The sequence below is a fragment of the Ammodytes marinus genome, assembly GCF_949987685.1.
Source record: "Ammodytes marinus genome assembly, chromosome: 22".
NCBI lineage: Eukaryota > Metazoa > Chordata > Actinopteri > Uranoscopiformes > Ammodytidae > Ammodytes > Ammodytes marinus.
The window spans coordinates 10,910,718-10,928,950 of NC_137226.1; the positions used below are offsets into that span (position 1 = coordinate 10,910,718).

General features: G+C 41.0%; 1 protein-coding gene across 1 annotated transcript; it reads right to left on the minus strand.

The window, feature by feature from the left end:
- Window positions 1–5,647: 5,647 nt before the first annotated feature.
- On the minus strand, window positions 5,648–16,570 carry pkp2 (plakophilin 2). Its single transcript, XM_080051436.1, has 13 exons — window positions 16,258–16,570; window positions 14,761–14,831; window positions 13,524–14,137; window positions 13,287–13,425; window positions 12,753–12,960; window positions 12,117–12,294; window positions 10,274–10,391; window positions 9,853–10,020; window positions 9,166–9,342; window positions 8,623–8,776; window positions 8,300–8,492; window positions 8,074–8,161; window positions 5,648–6,445 (listed from the first exon to the last, which is right to left on the minus strand). The coding sequence occupies exons 1-13, from the start codon at window positions 16,478–16,480 to the stop codon at window positions 6,383–6,385; spliced, it is 2,394 nt and encodes a 797-aa protein (XP_079907562.1). The 5' UTR covers window positions 16,481–16,570; the 3' UTR covers window positions 5,648–6,382.
- Between the last annotated feature and the right edge of the window lie 1,663 nt (window positions 16,571–18,233).

Here is an 18,233-nt window from a genome sequence, read left to right on the forward strand (position 1 = left end):
AAGAAAGAGTATGCGATTTGGAACGCAACCAAAGTTTCAAGTTTTCATGTTGCAACCAAATGTAGTCTAGCTATCTGGCACACACTTAGATGGATTTAGGAGCAGCATGGGGCAACCCAATACCGGACCTTCATGAATATGGAGGTCACTTATACATTTGACGGTCAAATTTAGAGATAGCATCCTCAATTTCATGCTCTTATAGATACCCAAACTGGAAATACCTTAGCCTTAAACTGAACGAACAAAGCTGGCAGCTGAAAGGTAATACTATAACAAGTTGACTGACCTCCTCCACTTAGGCATACTGCTCATTTTCTTCATAGGTAAATTAAATTCAGCATTCCTTGTCTCTCTTCACCACCTTGACACATTTTTGGAAATGGAGTCCAGCCGAACCCCCCTTTCGGACCACTTGTTTTCTACCTTTTTCTTACGTCTATCATGTGGTTTTCCATCAAGTCAAAACCTGTTCTTGACCCATCTTTCTTCAGGAACTACAGACTGGATTCACTATTTTAATCCTTTCCTCAAACTCCTCAACCTACTTGCTCTACAACACACCCTCCTTGACCCAAACCAGCCACAAAGTCAAGCAGGTACACTCTGAATTTTGAAAAAAAAGGACCCCACTCTACTCATGCTTTCTTTTCACAGTCAGCCACCACGCCAGTTACTGCTTAGCACCGCTGCAGACCACGAGATATGAAAAACGTATAACTGTACAGTATACATGGTCTCTTTCCAGCTGTCTGATTGCATCGGTCAGGTTTCATCTCTGAAACCCCCTCGAGTGCTCGCTCCTTGGCCGCACTCCTCTCCTCGCTTTCCAAGTACCGAGTTGATCCTAAAGTCCTCAGGTGAAATTTCAGATTCACTCTGTGTTGTATGTCTCAGGCTGACAGATTTGACTTTTCCCCCTCAACTTCAAGACCCTGAATCCTGAATATGACTCTCCTCATAAGTTTCTACAATTTGTATCCGAAGACATTTTACACTACGGGGAAGAGGAACCTGACAAATCAAATTATAACGTGGTCACCCTAAATAATCAAGGATTTTTCATCTCAATAACAATGGAACCACCTGTTCATTTATCTTTGTATTGGATAAGGACTTTGACACTATTCAAAACTGGTTTGACCACCAGGATTTTAGTGGTAGTTGACCAATCCTGTGTGTTACAAATGTCTGTTTTTCTAAAAGAGGACCTATGATACTTTTCGACTTTTATGACCTATAAACGTTGTTATAATGATTTATAGTCATGTTTAACCATACTAGAGTATCAAATAATTACATACATGCATTTCGACGTATTCCCTGCTGACCATCTGGGGTGGCTATGCAGAGCACTAAACACTATGGCAGCTGGTCGAGAAATAACTTGTTCAAATTTCCGGGTAGTTTCTGTCACGCTCGGGTAGTTTCTGTCATGTTTCCATGTATGGTAATGCTGCTCAGGCAAGCTCCGGCTGCATGCCCCCACCTTCCTGAAAATCTCCCGCTGCTGGAAGGAAGGTAACCAATCACAACGGAGTGGGGTTTGCAGCAGGGGGGGAGGGGCAGAGAAGCTCAAAGCAGTGTGTAGAGAGAGACTGCTGTGCTCCCTAGGGTAAGAGGAAGAGTGTCCCGAAAATCTACATAGTTTTTTGTGATGTGATTCGTGTCAGGTTGCTCTATAGCAGTTTTTAACAAGAAATTAAGACCAGAAAAGTAGTATAATAGGATCTCTTTAAACTATTGCTCAATCGAATGTATTGTCTGTTATGGTGAAATCATACCACAAAGCATAACACTTGGGGTGGAATGTTTTTCTGCTTTGCTTTTTTTTCTTCTTTTAAAAACAAAATTCATCTTGCAACCACTTTACCGAATAATAAATATATCTCAAAATTGTACTAGCCGGGTTTACACTTAGAAACATACGTCTCATTTTTTAAAGGCTTGCTTAGGGAGGGAATTTTTGCCAAAGCTCCACTCCCAGCTCTCTCATTTTAAATAGCTTGAGTTTTTAGTTCAGGTCGTCTCTTCTCCAATTACCTCTTCATTTCTAGCTTCAGTTCAGGGTTGTATTTTTGCAACCCGATTCATTTAGGGATGATTCCCTTTCTTTAACGGAAAAAAAACATTTGTCCCATTTTCATGAGATCTCTCTGCCTCGGCAAGGTGAAACCTCTACTGACGCTGCCTCCTTGAACTCAATGATTGCTTTGTTTCTACCAGTCGATAGCTTTATATCCCAAAGTATGTCCTCTGGCAAACTCAGGTGTTTTTAATTAGCTGTGCTTTGACAAAGTATTCCACTACTCCCCAAGAAAGATCAAATCAAACAAGGGCGAGAGAATAGCTAGGGCTCTAAGGGGGAAATACCAGGGTTCTGTGAAAAGAAAGCCAATTGTGTTGTGCCAGGGAGGAAAGAGGCATTGCTTTGGGGTTGACTCCGAAGCTGCCAAAAACATTTGACACAATAAAAAAAGTGGACACACACACACACATTGCACCCTCACAGACACAGAGCAAGTGGCCATGTGCTGGAGAAGGCTAGGCTTTTTAAAAACTAAGCTCAGCTGAGGGCAATGCCCCCTAACGAGCAGGCTACACCCACAGCTGAGCTTGTTAACAATGGCTGCTTCTAAAAAGGGAAAGAGTTTTTCTTAAGTATTTTTTCTTTTTTTTTTGGAAACCAGTATCATATTTGAATTTTATTTAACCAGCAGGCAAGGAATCACTAAATAAAGTGCTACTGCTTATTCAAATTATTCACATCTTCAGGGCGATTCAGATGAGACTGAGAGTGTGCTACCCCATTTTTTAAGATAATCAAAAATATCTATTCATTGGTTTCTTTTGCTCCTCATAGTCAAGTTGAAAGTCACAGGGATGGAACATGTATAGCACAGACCAATGAATACATGAAAATGAACTTTTTAACCAATTAACAGTGATATCTCCCTCCATTTCCTACAGTTAATTGCACGACTTTGTCTTTTGGTGCTGGTGAAGTGCATTGGCCTCATTCATATGACCGTCCCGTACTGATTTAAAACACGTAAGCACACTGCATCTCAGTGTGGGGGACATTACAGGGCGGTTCGTCATTCCAGGACCTTCCCAAAAGATCTGAGAGCTCAAAAACACATGTCCAAGGACGACGTGAAAATGCTGCATCGAGTCCTGAAAAAACGTCATTTTAGAACCAAATGTTCTCGAGAGATTATGTCAGCGGAAAGCAATTTGCCCCTTAGTGCTGACCTGTCCTCTGTCAATGGCGGTACTGTAAAAAAAAATAAAAAAAAGCTTAACTGGCTTCTTTTTAGCCTGTTTTCCACAGCTGCTTGTCCAATGAAAGAATCCCTTCTCTCTTTCTGCGAACTCTGTGTGTTAAAAAACATGTTCAGTTGTCGACTGACAGTATGTTCCCATTTTCCAACAAGCTCTCACCCCACCCCACTCCAGAAGCAAACAAACCCATTCTCATGTGTCTTAACACCTGTTCCCATTGGCTATTTTGGTATTTTGCACATGGGTCTATAAATATAATTCTTCAGGCTTCAGAGCATAGTTAATCCCTCACACACTGAGTCATACACTGGTGGAAAATGACCATATAGGTTTGCATTGAATTTTTGTGATTAATGCAACGATGCTTTGCGTTCAGGCCTGCTCACCTAATTAATTTCATTACAAGAGAATGAGGCCCCTCCTTGTGAAGTAAGAAATCAAACCAATCCTCAGAGCAGCACAAGCCGCGGGGGGGAGACAAGGAGGCTATTGTTCAAAGGATTTGGCTTCTTCAGAGCTTCCCTTTCTCCCCTTGTGTTAAAACCCAGCCTGGAAACTCACGGACTTTGTCACCAAAAATAGTTCACAAAGTGGGCGAATTAGAGATTAGGAGCGAGGGAGACAGAGAGAGAGAGAGAGAGAGAAAAAATCAAGGAAAGTGCACAGTTTTGTTCCTCAGTTTTGAAAAAGCTCATAGGGTTTAATCAGTGGGCTGAGCCACTTTGAAACACGTGGGATCGAGAGTTAATGAATATGAAAAATAAATGTTATTTGGAGACAGAGTGCCACTCGGGGACAGTCTTTAATTGAACGAAACTGTCATCTTTTCTCAGTTCTTCATCGAGGCGAGTCGTTTTAATGCTACTCCACTGCCCTCTGCAGGATATATTAACAACAAACCGGTGTTTGCCTTGTTTTCATGACCAAAAGAAAGTGGTTTCTACCACTTTAAAGGTGCTCAGAGGAACTTTCAGTTTGTGTTCATTCGTGCTCCCCCTTTGGACAAAAGCGGTAGTGCTTTTACTACGCCAGCGGTAGTTTCTTCTCATCAGAGGAAACATTTGACAATTTAAGAAATATTTAAAAGTTCCTTGTAGCACCTTTTTAAGAAAACATAACTACATTTGACAAGTGGATTTATTCAATTGTTCTATTTCTTTTTGAATTACTTTGCATTTTCTGTCACTTGTACACCTCAGTCTAGGATCACATTTAAGGGCCTTTAAGTTTCAAGCCTTCAAATCTGTAATTCTCTGACTTTTAAATACATAATAGTCAGAAAAAAACATTAATAAAGAAAGTGCAGCAGTGACAGAAGAGCAATATTCTGTCACGTTCTTCATGCTTCATTATGTACTTGCAGACGGAGGCTAATTGTGCTTATTCCCAGCACATGAGAAGACCTGGTACAAAGTCATAATTTGCTTCACCAGGTGCAGTTAATTAGATTTTCGAACACATTCCACCAATGCCTGACATCAAGTGAGGCCTCTGTAGATTTTCCTGAATGGGATAATAGTGTCACCAAGTCATAAACCATGTCACCGTTCCTAAAAAATTAAACCATAAAATTTCAACAGAATCAATTAAAAGGAAGAAACTGTTTCCAAATCCTATTTCCCCCTGCTGCCTTCCTAAGTTGTCTGGGAGGGGTGATTTTGATTGTCACTAAGCCCCCACCAACCCCCCCATCCCTCCCTTACCGCAGTGCAGTGCGTCCTGCCAGTCACCGCAATACAAGGTTAATACTGCTTCAGGACCTCAATGTCACCGAAACGCCTCACAGATGAAGCCAGACCTCTGAGATTCTTCTTTTCTTTTCTTCTCTTCTTTCCCCATTGGCACAAATCCCGTCTTCCACACGATTGAAATAATTGTTTAATTTAGTTTTAATCTTGGCCATGCACTGTATAGTAAGTCAGGCTTTCCAAAGTAAAAGGTCAGAAATTATAGATTCATATATAAGTCTATATACACATATTTGTATATTGATCTGTGTATGTTCTGAGCTCATTTTTGATAAATGAGTCAACCTTTTCTACCATTAACTCACATTAGCGTCATTCACTATACCCGTTGATAAAGTATAAAGTGATATTAACAGTATATTAGACTTAGCACACGGTCGTTTGTCATCTTCGCCTCAACACTGACTGACATTTTTCATTAAATTTTTTTGTAGCACTCAATATGAAAGATAAGAGTGATTTATTGGTAGGAAAACAATTACTACAAATAATAATGAAACTATTATTTCATTTGTGTGCGTGTGTGTGTGTGTTATATTGTATTCTGGCGTTTTCTTATGTTTTCAATTAGCAAAGAGAAGAACAAAGTGATCATCAATACCTTTCATTAAAAATTGTTTATTCATTTGAGGCACACACACAAACAAAAACACAAGAGGCACACACACAACAAAAGTCAGAAAGCAAGAGATCAGCTTGTTGTCATGTTACAGGAGGACATTGTTCTATTTGAATACATTTGAATAGCAGTCCATTGGTTTGTCAGAAATAATGCAGTTTCTTTAAAGTTTTCATTCTTCACAATTTCTTTAGTGTGAATTTTTGAATGATGACATTGTAGCTCTTTGTGTCATTATTATGTTGCGTGAAGTGCTACAAAAAGCTGTTAAGCTGCCACTACAGTAAGTCACTACACTAACAAAAACAAATACTTTACAATGTAGTTTCAAGAGCATTGTTTTTTTTCATGAATATCCAAGAGAGCTGCAAGACCTATCAGATGTCAACATGTTTTTTTTTAAAGGTCTAAGGAAATTAAAAATGCAATGTTATCTTGTCAGCTAATTTCCCTGGCCATATAATCAAAATGTCATGTTTGTCCTTAAGCTATAGAACACGATCAGCAGCACTAACATATATATATAAAAAAAGTGCAAATAGCTATTTCAGGGAACATTTCGGGGAAACATAGCCAGGGTTCACAATGTTCTCTCGGCAGAATTGAGAAAATAATAAAAATCCAAGTATCCCTTAACGAAAAACCAAAAGTTACTAAATTGTGACCCGGTGGTCTATTAACAGAAGGAACAGTGCATTGGGTGATGTGGGACAGCGAGGGCAACTCGGTCTCATCCAGAGTTTACAGCCTTTGTTGTCCTTGCATTGATGAAATGAGTTTTCCTGTAGCCGAACTGTGAAGAAACAATGTGTGGATTGTGAATTCTGTATTTATGTTTTGTTGCAGAGGTTTCTTTAGGCCCCATTTGTATTTGACTAGATTGTTGTGTCACTTTGGTGCCCCCCAGTGGTAGTATGAACAAAGACACTGTGGAGGAGAGCAACGCTAACAGCTATGAGTTGGCTAAACTAGTGAATAGCATACCTGACAACCCAATCTTATACATACTACATTAAACAAATATATACTTACGTGACTCGAGTATTTCCATGTTATGCAACTTTATACTTCTACTCCACTATAATTCAGAGACAAACATTGTACTTTTTACTCTTTTCCCAACACCTTTATTTCAGTTTTCTGGCAAACTGAAGGACAATGAGTTCCTTGTGGGTGGAGAAACTTCTTTCAAAAAACATAATTACAAATCGAAAAACCGAGCTATTTTTCTTGATTTTTTTTTACCAATACACGGTTCTCACAGGGCAACAATGCCACAAACGTCATCATCTTATAAAATATGATGCAGTGAGCACTTTCATTTGTGTTACATGAAGTCTATTTACCTGATAATACTCACATACTTTTACTTACAACTGGTTTTAAAGGCAGTACTTTTACTTGTAGTAGAATACATTAAAGCTACTACGAGTAAGTCGGCACGTTGGCGACACCTTTGAACAAAAGCGGTAGTATTATTACGACGCCAGCTGTCGTGAAGCTGTTTTGTAGCTCGTGCAGGGAGTGCAAGATTCAAATAATCAGGAAGCAATATGGTGCGTGTCCGTGTGTTGAAAGTGTGAGGGCACCGGACTCTTTTCGGCTCCGTGAGTCTATGGGTGACACAGCATCAACTAATACCAGTAAGTGCTAAACACACCTGATTGCAATGAGTTGATGCATTGTCACCTCTCACGGAGCTGAACGAGTCCCCGTGTCCTCACACAAAGCGAATGAACGAGAGATGGCAGTTAGTATGGATCACGATGAGGTAATGTGTTTATGTTGTAAATAATGACTATTTCCGATGAATAATGGTCATCTGATGATGCTGGTGAGGCAAAGTAAACTTTGTTTTAGTAGGCTACCGCTCATTCATTTAGGAGTAAACACTGCAGTCTAGTTTCGCTGCGTGAAATTGTGTAAACGTTGCTTGGCAACGCCCTCCCGCCCGACTATCACTCTCCCTTTTAGCTTTTCTTCATTGCATTTTCTTTTTTTTCTTTTATGGTTCAGCCCCGTTATCAGTCATTATGACGACAAACAACTGTCTCAAACAAGGCTCCCGCTCCCCTTCCCTCACCAGGAGGGATAGGCTTCTCAATTCACGTTCCTGCGCCACACTGAAATCTGTGACCAATACGGATATGTGACCATAGAGCATGCACGCGTGAACCGAAAATCGGACTGGGTGTACGACCAGATCAAATGCAGTAATAAAAACTATATAAAAACGTCTTTCTTTGCACTGATGGTCTCGTTTGCTGTTAAAGGTAATTTATGATTATGAGAGGAAACATTAGGCTGTTTAAAATATATTTAAATGTTACTCGTAGCCGCTTTAATTCCATAAAATTGTATTTTTGCGAAGAATTTATATTTTTTATACAGGTGACTGTAATGTGATGAATAGGAACCCACCTTCTTGTAGAGCCCATGGAGATCACTGTGTTTCCACATGAGGTGCAGCAGGGCGCATGCTGCCTGACCCGCTCTGGTTGGTCCATAACTAGGAAATTGAAACGTAGAAATCATTCTCTCCTTTCCATGGTACACTGTGTATGGATGCATTATATGAGAGGTTTGGATGAAACCTCTCTGAAAGGGGGGAGGCGTGTAAGGCGAGTGGGGGGGGGGAGGGACTAACCCGAGGTCCTTGCTGCTGATGTTGATGATGTTTGGGAGGGCCCCCTGGTTGACGATGGCTTTGACGTTCTGCGTGTCGCTCTGACTGAGGTCATTCAAGATTTGACACAGAGAAGCTGTCACCTCCGTAGGCAGTTCGGTGGCGGTGTCATCGTCTGGGAGCATCCTCACCACATCTGGTAACACCTGCTTAACTTTTCAGGACAACACATAAAGGGTATATTAAGAGTTTGCAGTTCATGGTCGGCAAAAAAATATATTTGCGAAGGAAAACAACATTTGAAAACGTTCAAAGTTCCCCAGGGTTAAACGACGAACAGTTACCGATGTCAGGGTGCAGCTCGTGGTAGCGTGAGATGTTTTTGATCAGAGATATCGCCGTCCTCTTCGTATCACTCTCTCCCTCTTCCAACATCTTTTTGACCTGCTGAAGGCCATTTTCCCGTTGAACAATCGTGTAGCTGAGGGCTTCGCTCACCTGCCAGTTCAGAGGAAAATATATAAATGACGTGGAATATGTTGTTATATATAAAAGGTTTGTTGACACATCAATCATTTACAATAACGCAACAATAGTAAACATTATGACAAAAAGCTTTATTTTTTATGTTTCAAATCTGTTTCATTTTCAGTTCACTTCAGCTTTGTTTCACTCGTTAATAAGAAATAAATGAAAAACCACCATGCACCGACCAGGTGAATAAAATTAAATGCAGCAGCATAATGCTTAAATAAATGGTAAGACACATGTCACTTCAGTAAGTAACGTTTCTTTAACCATGCAATTGTACCAGTGTATAGACTTATGTTTTTTTTTTATTTTATCTTTACAGCTGAACTAATATATTTCATTCCGTCCCATCTCACCGCTCCTTTTCCGGATGTGATGTTCTGCAGGGCTCCTATGGCGGCCTCCTGGGTCTGGTGACGCACACTGCGGGCAATCAGGGACAGGTACATCCGGACAGTGATGGCACTGGACAGCCACTCCACACCACGGGGGTTAGCGTTCTCCTCCAGCAGGGGGAACTGTCTCTCCAGATGCTGAAGGAAAAACAGGCCATGAGATTGAGATGCAGCTCAATCAGTGGGTTCATCGGGTTCATATTGACAACACAAGGCAGCTACTCTGCAACAGATAAACAGTGCCTGAGCACAACAAGCTTTTTTTCTCTTCAATTTCTTAGGGAAGACGGAGCTGAGAAATCGGTGCCATTTTTTAATGCATCATCGTATTGTAAATTCACACATTGGAGAACTGCAGACAAACCCCTTTTATATTACACATATGAATTTGATATGTTGTTAACATAAAAAATAAAGATTAAAGCAGCTTTAATGCAGCATTGCTAGGCTAACCTCATAACAGCAGGTCTTCCTACTGCTGGCTCCGGACCAGGAATGTAAAATATATCATTGGTTTTGATATATTTTGGCCTGTTTTATGTGTGCAATTCAGCAGTTTTTCGAGGAATATCGCTCTTGAATGTTAAACATTGACGAGGACATCTTGTTTTGTCAGGGAAAAGATTATTGTCTGAAGGGATTAGTTACCTCTGTGATGTTTGCACTGCGGGAGGAAAAGCAGCCGACATTCTTGGGCCTGGCAGCCAAGTCTTGTGTAGGAGATTCTCCCATGTCTCTGCTGCTGTGCTTCCTAGGAAGCTCTGCCTCGATCTGATACGACAGGTTGTGCAAGATGCAGACGCAGTTCTCTGTGGGCTTCAGAGCAGATCAAATATAAAATTAAAAAAACAGTATGGAAAGCTGTATAATCATATATAGATACAATATACTGAAGCTTGAATGGCAGGTATAGATATACATCGCATCACAACACTGATACATCACTGCATCAATATATATACTAATCACGACTTGCACTAAAGATCAAACCGCTGAGCAGTTTGTTGTGGAACAGGCCGTGAAGATGTGTATTTTTTCTGTGGAATGCTTTTTATCACTATCGTTTCACCATGTCGTCAGTCTTATAGTCAGCGATGGCTCCCCGGACGTAGTAGACCAGCGAGTCAATAAGATTCTCACAGTCCCTCATTGCTTTCCTACAATCCGGACCAGCAGAGCTCAGATTTCTGGAAAAAAATGGGGGGAAAAAACAATATGTGTTTCACTCAGATACGCAGTTTTCAGTGCCGACTGAACCATATTAGAAAGAGTATGCAACATCATATACAAGCAAGCCAAATAAAAACATGGAGTCCACTTCTGTCAGCAACATCATTGTAAAAGATAATTCACGGACTAACAATTTTTTTTTTTTACGTAATCGAACTTCCCCAGGAAGAGAAATAGGCCTACAACTACTAGCATTCTAACTCAACACACAACAGGCTTCTTTGTGTGCAGTGATGAAATATAATGCATCCAGAGGGAGCTGGAGTAGTTTGAGAACATGATTAGGAGATACTTGATAACATTGGTACAGCGAGGACAGTGGGACTTCAGAGAGGAGAGAGAGAGCCTGATGAATAATTCATTCTTTCACTCATTTGATCTGGCTATAGTTGCCAAGGGAGCAGCACGTCTGATTTCTCCCCTGCTTTGTCAACAGATAGATGTTCTATGTGTAAACACCTAAGCCAAAAGATCTACCTATGATGACACATTATCTAAACAGCAGTGGATCAATGGTGGTTTAACACAGTGCCATGATAGTAGGCCAACACATTGTATTAAAAAAATAGAATGCTGATCACGTTTTAAAAGTGGTGACTAGGCTTAATGACAAAGCAGTATCAATATTAATTTAGGATTTATTGATGGATTAGCTAGAAGCTAGCGAACTAATTGTTATTGAATATCACAAAGGTTTTCTATGTGTCCACGACAGATATAATGTATCATTTTGTATGTATCTGTATGTTTGTATTTATAAATTCTTATTTTATACTTTAATATGTCAGAAGATCTAGCCTGTTGTCATTTGAGGTACTGGGTAGATGCATGGTAATGGCTTTGGTAATCCCCTGCCACGAGAAGGTTAACATGTGGTTTTGAAATAAATACCTTGACAAATAGCTATATTAGTTTGTTGAATAATTAGATGTTGTTGTTGTTTTTTATAAATTTGCTGCAAAGCTAATGATATTCCAATCAACCTGAGCTGTACTTTGTGTTCAGTGCTATTACGTTGTGTTAGCATTTAGAACAGGCACAACCTCAGAAAGCTAGCATGTGGCTGTGAACCTTCATTCTTGTTGAGACATGATCACTTGACTGAAGCTGGAGATATTTTGTTTTAAACTGTCATCAAGTAGCTTTCTGTTTTCTGTTATTGGGTTTTTGTCAATCAATATTAACCAGAAATCATAAAGAGTAATAGTTCCTTCCACAGAGATCCTTTATTCAGATGAAGGATGATAACAGTTTACACCCTGTTGAGAGACGGTCTACTCATAACTCAGCTTGGCAGAGACTGATACTTTATATTAGTGTGGCTGTGCCATTCCATTAACTCTTGCCCTATGGTAAAAATGATTTCTTTTTTTCTGCAGTCGCCAAGCATAATATCTGTGCTCTACTGCACTTCACTGCTGATAGATTGTAATACTTTCTCAGTCAGTTTCTCAAAATGCTCCACTCTGGTTGATACTGATCAGAAAGTAGGCCTGTGTAATGTTTTTGTCTCCGGTTATTAAATCAATGAAGGATAACCCACTTTTTCTTCAGGGTACAAAGTAATGCATTGTGTCTCTGGAAAAGTGCATGATAGTTTTTGTAGACATTTTGAAATTGTGTATTTAGTTCATTATAGTTTTATATAAGCTATAGCTCCAAATCTTAACAACAAAGCCTACCGCAGACAGCTGGTAGCATTGTGGAAAGCTTCGGCATCAGCCAGGAGCTCGTCTTTTGGGTTCTCCCCTTCGGAGATGCCAGAAGTGGGCACCAGCACTGACTTGGTGAGGACGGATAATGCCTCTCTGGTGAAACGCTCTTTCAAAATGTCATGAGAGGAGAGGTTCCACAAAAGACCTAAAAGGAGTGAGATGGGAAATATACTTAAATATTCGCAGAGACGTTTATCTCTCAAACATTTAAAGGAGAAGTAATTGATATTCTTTTGTTAAAATACGTGTTAAATCACTCTATATTCATACAGCAATCACCTCAACAGTATGTTCAGTTCATAACACAGGTCTCCCAGTCATTTAGCTAATAGCTTTGTAGTAATTGCCAGATACAATTTTGAGTATCCCGCTCGTTTTTATCCAATCAGGAGACAGATCTGTATAAAGAGGCGGGTCTCTGTGCCCGTGATATTGACTGGCTGCTCTCCATCGCATCACATCTAACAAAGACGGCTGCGTGTTCATGTGGTGGTGACGTAGGGACGAGGGAAGGGACTGCTAACTGAAGTCACTGACAGGAAGTCAGCTAAAAAAGGACCATATCGCTTCCTTCTCCTTTAATTTAATTTGCCGAATACTGACCGGTGAGTTCTCGTCTTGTCTCCACGTCGCGGCTGCTCTTCAGCGCGTGCAAAATGATCGCCAGGCCGTCGTTTTCCTTGACCTCCATCTTGTTTTCGCTGCTCTGGTAGACCACGTTTCGTAAAGCCCCCGCGGCGGCTCGCTGCACCTCCTCACTGTCATCGCTGAGGAGCTGCAGGAGCTTTCCAATCCCACGGACATAGTAAACCTGGAAACAGAAGCAGATTTAGAATCGGTTGGGAGATTCATTTGCAGTTAGATGCAAATAAGTTGCTGGAGTGCTTCTTCACCCTATTGAAGACTTTAATTATATAACATTGTGGTCCAGACTTTAACCCTGCAGATCTTGTCTGTTATAGTTCTAGTTTGTGCAACATTTAACTGAACTAACAGTGGCTCGGGGGATCAAAAAATGCAAATACTAGCTATTAAAAAACTACATTTTCAATCTTGAACAATTCTGAAAAATCCAGTTTAAGTGTTATATATCTCTCTCGTGATTAGCCAAATTGGATAAACTGATTCGACACATACCATCTTTTTAGCTTCGGCCCTCTTCAGACATTCACTCTGGATGTAGCTGGCTGCAGAGATGATGGTGTCCTCGTTATGCTGGCTTAACATGTGGACAGCCCTCTCTATGGTCATCTCTGGAGGCTTGATCTCTGACCTCCTGTTTGAGAAGCACATCCAGAAATATCGATTGGTAAACAACGTACCAAGTGAACACATTGGGGGAAAATGAACACAAAACAAAAACACACATCTTACATTGTGCTGACATCATGGGTCTGCTGAGTGGGGAAGTTTACGTCCACCTGCCTCCCTATGTCCACCTCCACACTGGTGACCGAAGGCGGGTAAGAATTCAGTCTGCGGCTCCCCTGGGTCGCCCTCCTGACCTGAGCCAACCAGGACAAGCCTTCGTCCGGCTGGATATCACCAAACGTAATATTCCCATTTTGTGCCTGCACAGTGTGTTGCTCCTGTCTGACAATACTTTGGTTATGATGACTCCAGCGAGAGCCATATTCACCATTCTGCTGAAACGCCGCATCCGCAAACACAGGCTGAGGGCGTAACGACGGCTGTCTGTGTGACCTGTGGCCGAAAGTCCCGAGTGCAGACATGGAAGCATGGGGCCGCATCATGGTACGAGGAGGTGCCGGCTCCGTGTTGGAAAAGCGAGTGAATGAATCCGAACCGAGTGAGTGGCCCTTTGGGTGGCTGTAAGTGGCATAGCGCAGGGAGTTAAAGTTGAAGCGACTGCGGGCGAACTCTGGGCTAGGCGGGGGAGACACTTCCACCCTCCTGGATGGTCTCCGCACATGTTTGTTTGGAAGAGTGTTGTAGGTGACACTGATGCCTGACACAGATCTATTTACCTGTGTTAAAAAACACACAATCGACACATTAATAGATTGCAAACCTGTTTATTCAGCTGATATTTAATTAAAAGCACATTATTGTTCAAAATGCACATCATGAGCACTAATTGATTCCCTTTTTCACAATGGTATTATTGTCTTGTGCAGTTAAGTCTATGAAGGCCCATTCAATGTTGTTGTAACTCTAAAAAACATGCAAAGAGAAACACATCCCTATTGAGTGATACTGTTTTGGTTTATATTACATTATTGAAATGTTATATTGTCTGATAGAGCTGTTTCACAAAAATCTATTATATAATACTGTATAATGTATAGTTTCCTATTGACATGTCGACATGTTAAATAATGTCTCAAGCTTATTATTCATTTGACTGGCCCGGGGGCGCTGAACATGCAGCAGCAGCAGTAGCTTGTTTGACTAGATTCAAATCTTGGCATGTGATGTTTAAAGTGCTGCTTGATCCATCCATCAACGAGTCCATGTACAGTAGCTCTTTCAAAATGGACAGGTATATGAGATTTAAAGAAAGGACACGAATAAGTGTGCGTGTGTGTGTGTGTGTGTGTGTGTGTGTGTGTGTGTGTGTGTGTGTGTGTGATGTAAAATACTCCCTTACCTTCGTGTTTGTTAAATGTCCGTCTGAAGCATCAAAGCTCTTTGTTGTGTAATTCAGTAAATGGCCACTACCTGAAACAAGTTAGAAGAGGTTTTGCACTGTTTCACACTGTAATTACCTATAGCAACACTAACAATACCCCAGGTCAGGGGTTTAAGTGCTACCCCAGGCTGCATGAGCTAAATAAGTACAGCACACACTCACACAGTCATAGTGCTGCCGGCGTATTTTGGAAACTAGTGTAGAGCTTAATCAAATGCCCTGGCCATTTGCATAAAGAAGGATTTGCAAGAGGAAACCAGAGACGAGAGATAAAATAAATCAAACAGAGAATTTTGAAATCCTGTAGTTTTTTATGTTCATCATTAATTCACATCATTGACATGAATACCTGATACTGTATGAACAATGTAACAAATATCAAAGGCTAATGAAAAAACGTTTCTGAACATTATTGAAGTGTGAAGACCTACTGTACGGATAACTAAAGAAACACAGATAAGTTTTCTCACATTTTTTTGACTTAAAGTAGGTCAAACAATCAGTTAAGACTCATTGATTGATCACTGTATCAGGAGAATAAGGGGCATGGCACATTAATAAATAATGAAATAGTAGCCCCATTAATATAAATAGAATTTCCGGACATCATTACAAGTGTTTTGTAAGCCAACATGGTAAATGATCTTGTGTGTAGACACTTATAACAAGCATACTAGTCAGTGGTATCAAACCTATTTCTTGGAACTAAATCGACACTGTCTTGAAAATTGTTTTATTAATATTTTTGTGTCGTTGACTGATAGCTGGAGCCTGTGCACCCACCTCTTTATTTAGGCTACCAATAAACAAGGGCATGACCCTAAAACATATAGCCCTGAAAGCATGCCAGTGGGTGAGATATTTAATACAGGCTCTGTCAGCTGTCACCTCAATCTTTGTTTATGTTGATGGTTGAAACCGCAGAAACCTGTTGGACAAGCCAAGTACTGTGCGGCATGCAAGAAATGTCTGTATTTAGTCCAAAATGACTCATTTATCGATCCTCTCTTTCTAACTCTGATCTTAATATTTGCTTTTTTTCATGTAAAACTACTGGATTATTTCTATGGATTAACATGGAACAATCAAATCACATTTTGAATTGCTCTCTCTCAACCCATAAACCTAGGCTATTCAACTGAATGGCTCAGTTTTGAGTGTTGTTGGTCTAAGGTTTAACAGTAGCCTACATCCCAAACTAAAGTAAAAAAATAAATAAAAATAAGTAGATAGGCTGTATTTTTTTTTATATGGATGATTATTCTTAGGCTTCCAGAGTGTAATTTCTAATACAAGTAGGCTATTACTGAAAAATGATCCTTTCTGGGGAAAAATAGGAGTGGCCTAGTGTGCATCATGTGGTGGGAAAAAAATCCTATTAAAGCCTATTCTGTAATCCAGCCATACAATATAACCAAGGGAAACTTCAAATAGTATAAATTAACATTAGCTTACCATTTGTCCCATTGGTCTTCCTCGACTTCCTTGCCAGAGTGAGCTGGACCTGCTGCTGTACGCGCTGACTGCGGTCGTGTGAGTTCACCGTCGTCGCGGATCTCGCCTTGGGCCCGACCGGCAGAGCCAGGCTGGTGTCGTCCAGCACCAGCGAGTCCCGCACAGGTAACGCCGTTTTGAAGAACTCGTCCATTGCGAACCGATCGGGCAAGGTTCCCCTCATTTGAACGGATAGGTAGCCTACTGTGCTGCCTCTGGGGGAAGTTTTTTTTTTGTTCTAGGGCTGCTGCTTTCTCTCTCCCACTCAGGTAAACCGACCGACTTGCTGAGACAGCGGAGGGCGGGGCTCGGGGCGACGCACCTGAGGTGTCAGGTGTCTCTGCTGTGTGGGTTGTAGGTAGGTAGGCTTATTGGTTAACTTTAGTTTCTCACACACCATTATAATTAGTTTGGGGTGTTACTAACTAGGTCTATAACTATTTACTTGGCCGCCTATTTACAAGTTTGGGGGTAAACAGCTAAATAGGACATAGGCCTAATAGTCTGAAGCCAGGCAAGCTTGTTAGCTTCATTCATTCATTCATTCATTCATTCATTCATACTGGAGAGATCATTGAGGGGAGTGACCCTCATTTCCAATGACATTGAGTCTATCAAAACAATGCAAAGTAAAAACAAACAACGAGGTTAAGTATGAACAAATTAGGCCTAAAGGCCCACATTAAAGAAAAAAAACGACATGAAGTAGGGCTAGGCCTATACTGTTCCCACAAGAAAGAGTCTGGCACTTAACATTGCTGTACAACAGTGAATTTTAAGACATAATGTGTGAACGATAACCTTGAGAGGTTCTGGTAAGTGGGTGGATTTTACAACCTGCAACTGTTGTATCAATAATTAATTCTAATTTTGCAACACAATGCTTTGGTGGACATCTTGAGGAAAGATTGGTGGATTAATCCAGTACCGGTAAATGCAACCGCCTTATTTAGGAATATAACAGGTGCATGCTTCTGCTCGTCTGGTGATGAGTAAGTAACAGCTGACTTCAGGTTGTCAGTAGTCTAGTTTCCACACTGGACACAGAGCACCGCCCTCTCTGGCTTGAGTTATATGGGGAAACCGTCACCTTGCATGAGAGGCAGGTCCCACCAGGTGTGTCTTGCCAGGGAAAGCACAAGTCAAGCGGTGTAATTAGACCAACTTTTATAGCAATGAATTTCCCCAACAATAACTACCAGACATTTATGATATGATATCTGTGTTTACTTGGCAGCCACTTGGCCTGTCTTGTTCCGGATGAGGACAAAAGATCAACTTCCACTCTATTCTGTTCTATTATATGATAATAGGCCTATGTTCAGCTATGTGTTCTTCCAAACACAGCTAGATAACTGGGTAAAGCTGGCCCGAAGGCTCACGGTGAGTGTGTTTCAAATACAAACACCCAGTGTTTGTGGTGCTTTTATAAAAATGCAGCTTGGGAACACCACCTTTGAGGAATTCTAAGGGACTTCTACATGGGCACTGCATACTGTAAGCGTCTGGTCTTAAATCTGGTCCCAGAGCTAAAATGCAGTTTTACAGCTTCTGTCATCCGATATCGTGCAAACTGTCTAACCCAAAAAAAAAAGTCAGCCAATAATCGAGTAAAGCCCAGTTCAGACCAAAGATTCACCTTGCAACTGCTTGCGACGAGACGGTTTTAGAACGTCGCAGAGGGAAATCGCAGCAGTGTGAACTGCTCGTCGCAGCGCGTTGCAAGCCGTTGCAAGGAGTCGCAGAAGATTCAACATGTCAAATCGCAAGGTCCAGTTTTAGAACGCAACGATGTAGCTATTCCTCTTCAGCCAATCAGGACACCGCACAGGAAAAAAAAAAGTGTACGTCACGGCTTCAATCCGTCTGGTCCATGGTCCGGTCCCGTACTGTCCACTTCAGCATCCAGAACAGAAGATGGCAGACTTTTGGTCCGA

What these genes read in the sequence shown, in the direction of transcription:
- pkp2 (XM_080051436.1), bottom strand. Translation starts at nt 16,480, where the DNA reads ATGAGGGGAACCTTGCCCGATCGGTTCGCAATGGACGAGTTCTTCAAA. An exon ending in ACCCATGATGTCAGCACAAT is followed by an intron (nt 13,426 to 13,523) that starts GTAAGATGTGTG and finishes CTTCTCAAACAG; the next exon opens with GAGGTCAGAGATCAAGCCTC. An exon ending in TCCATGGGCTCTACAAGAAG is followed by an intron (nt 6,446 to 8,073) that starts GTGGGTTCCTAT and finishes GTTTCTTCACAG; the next exon opens with TTCGGCTACAGGAAAACTCA.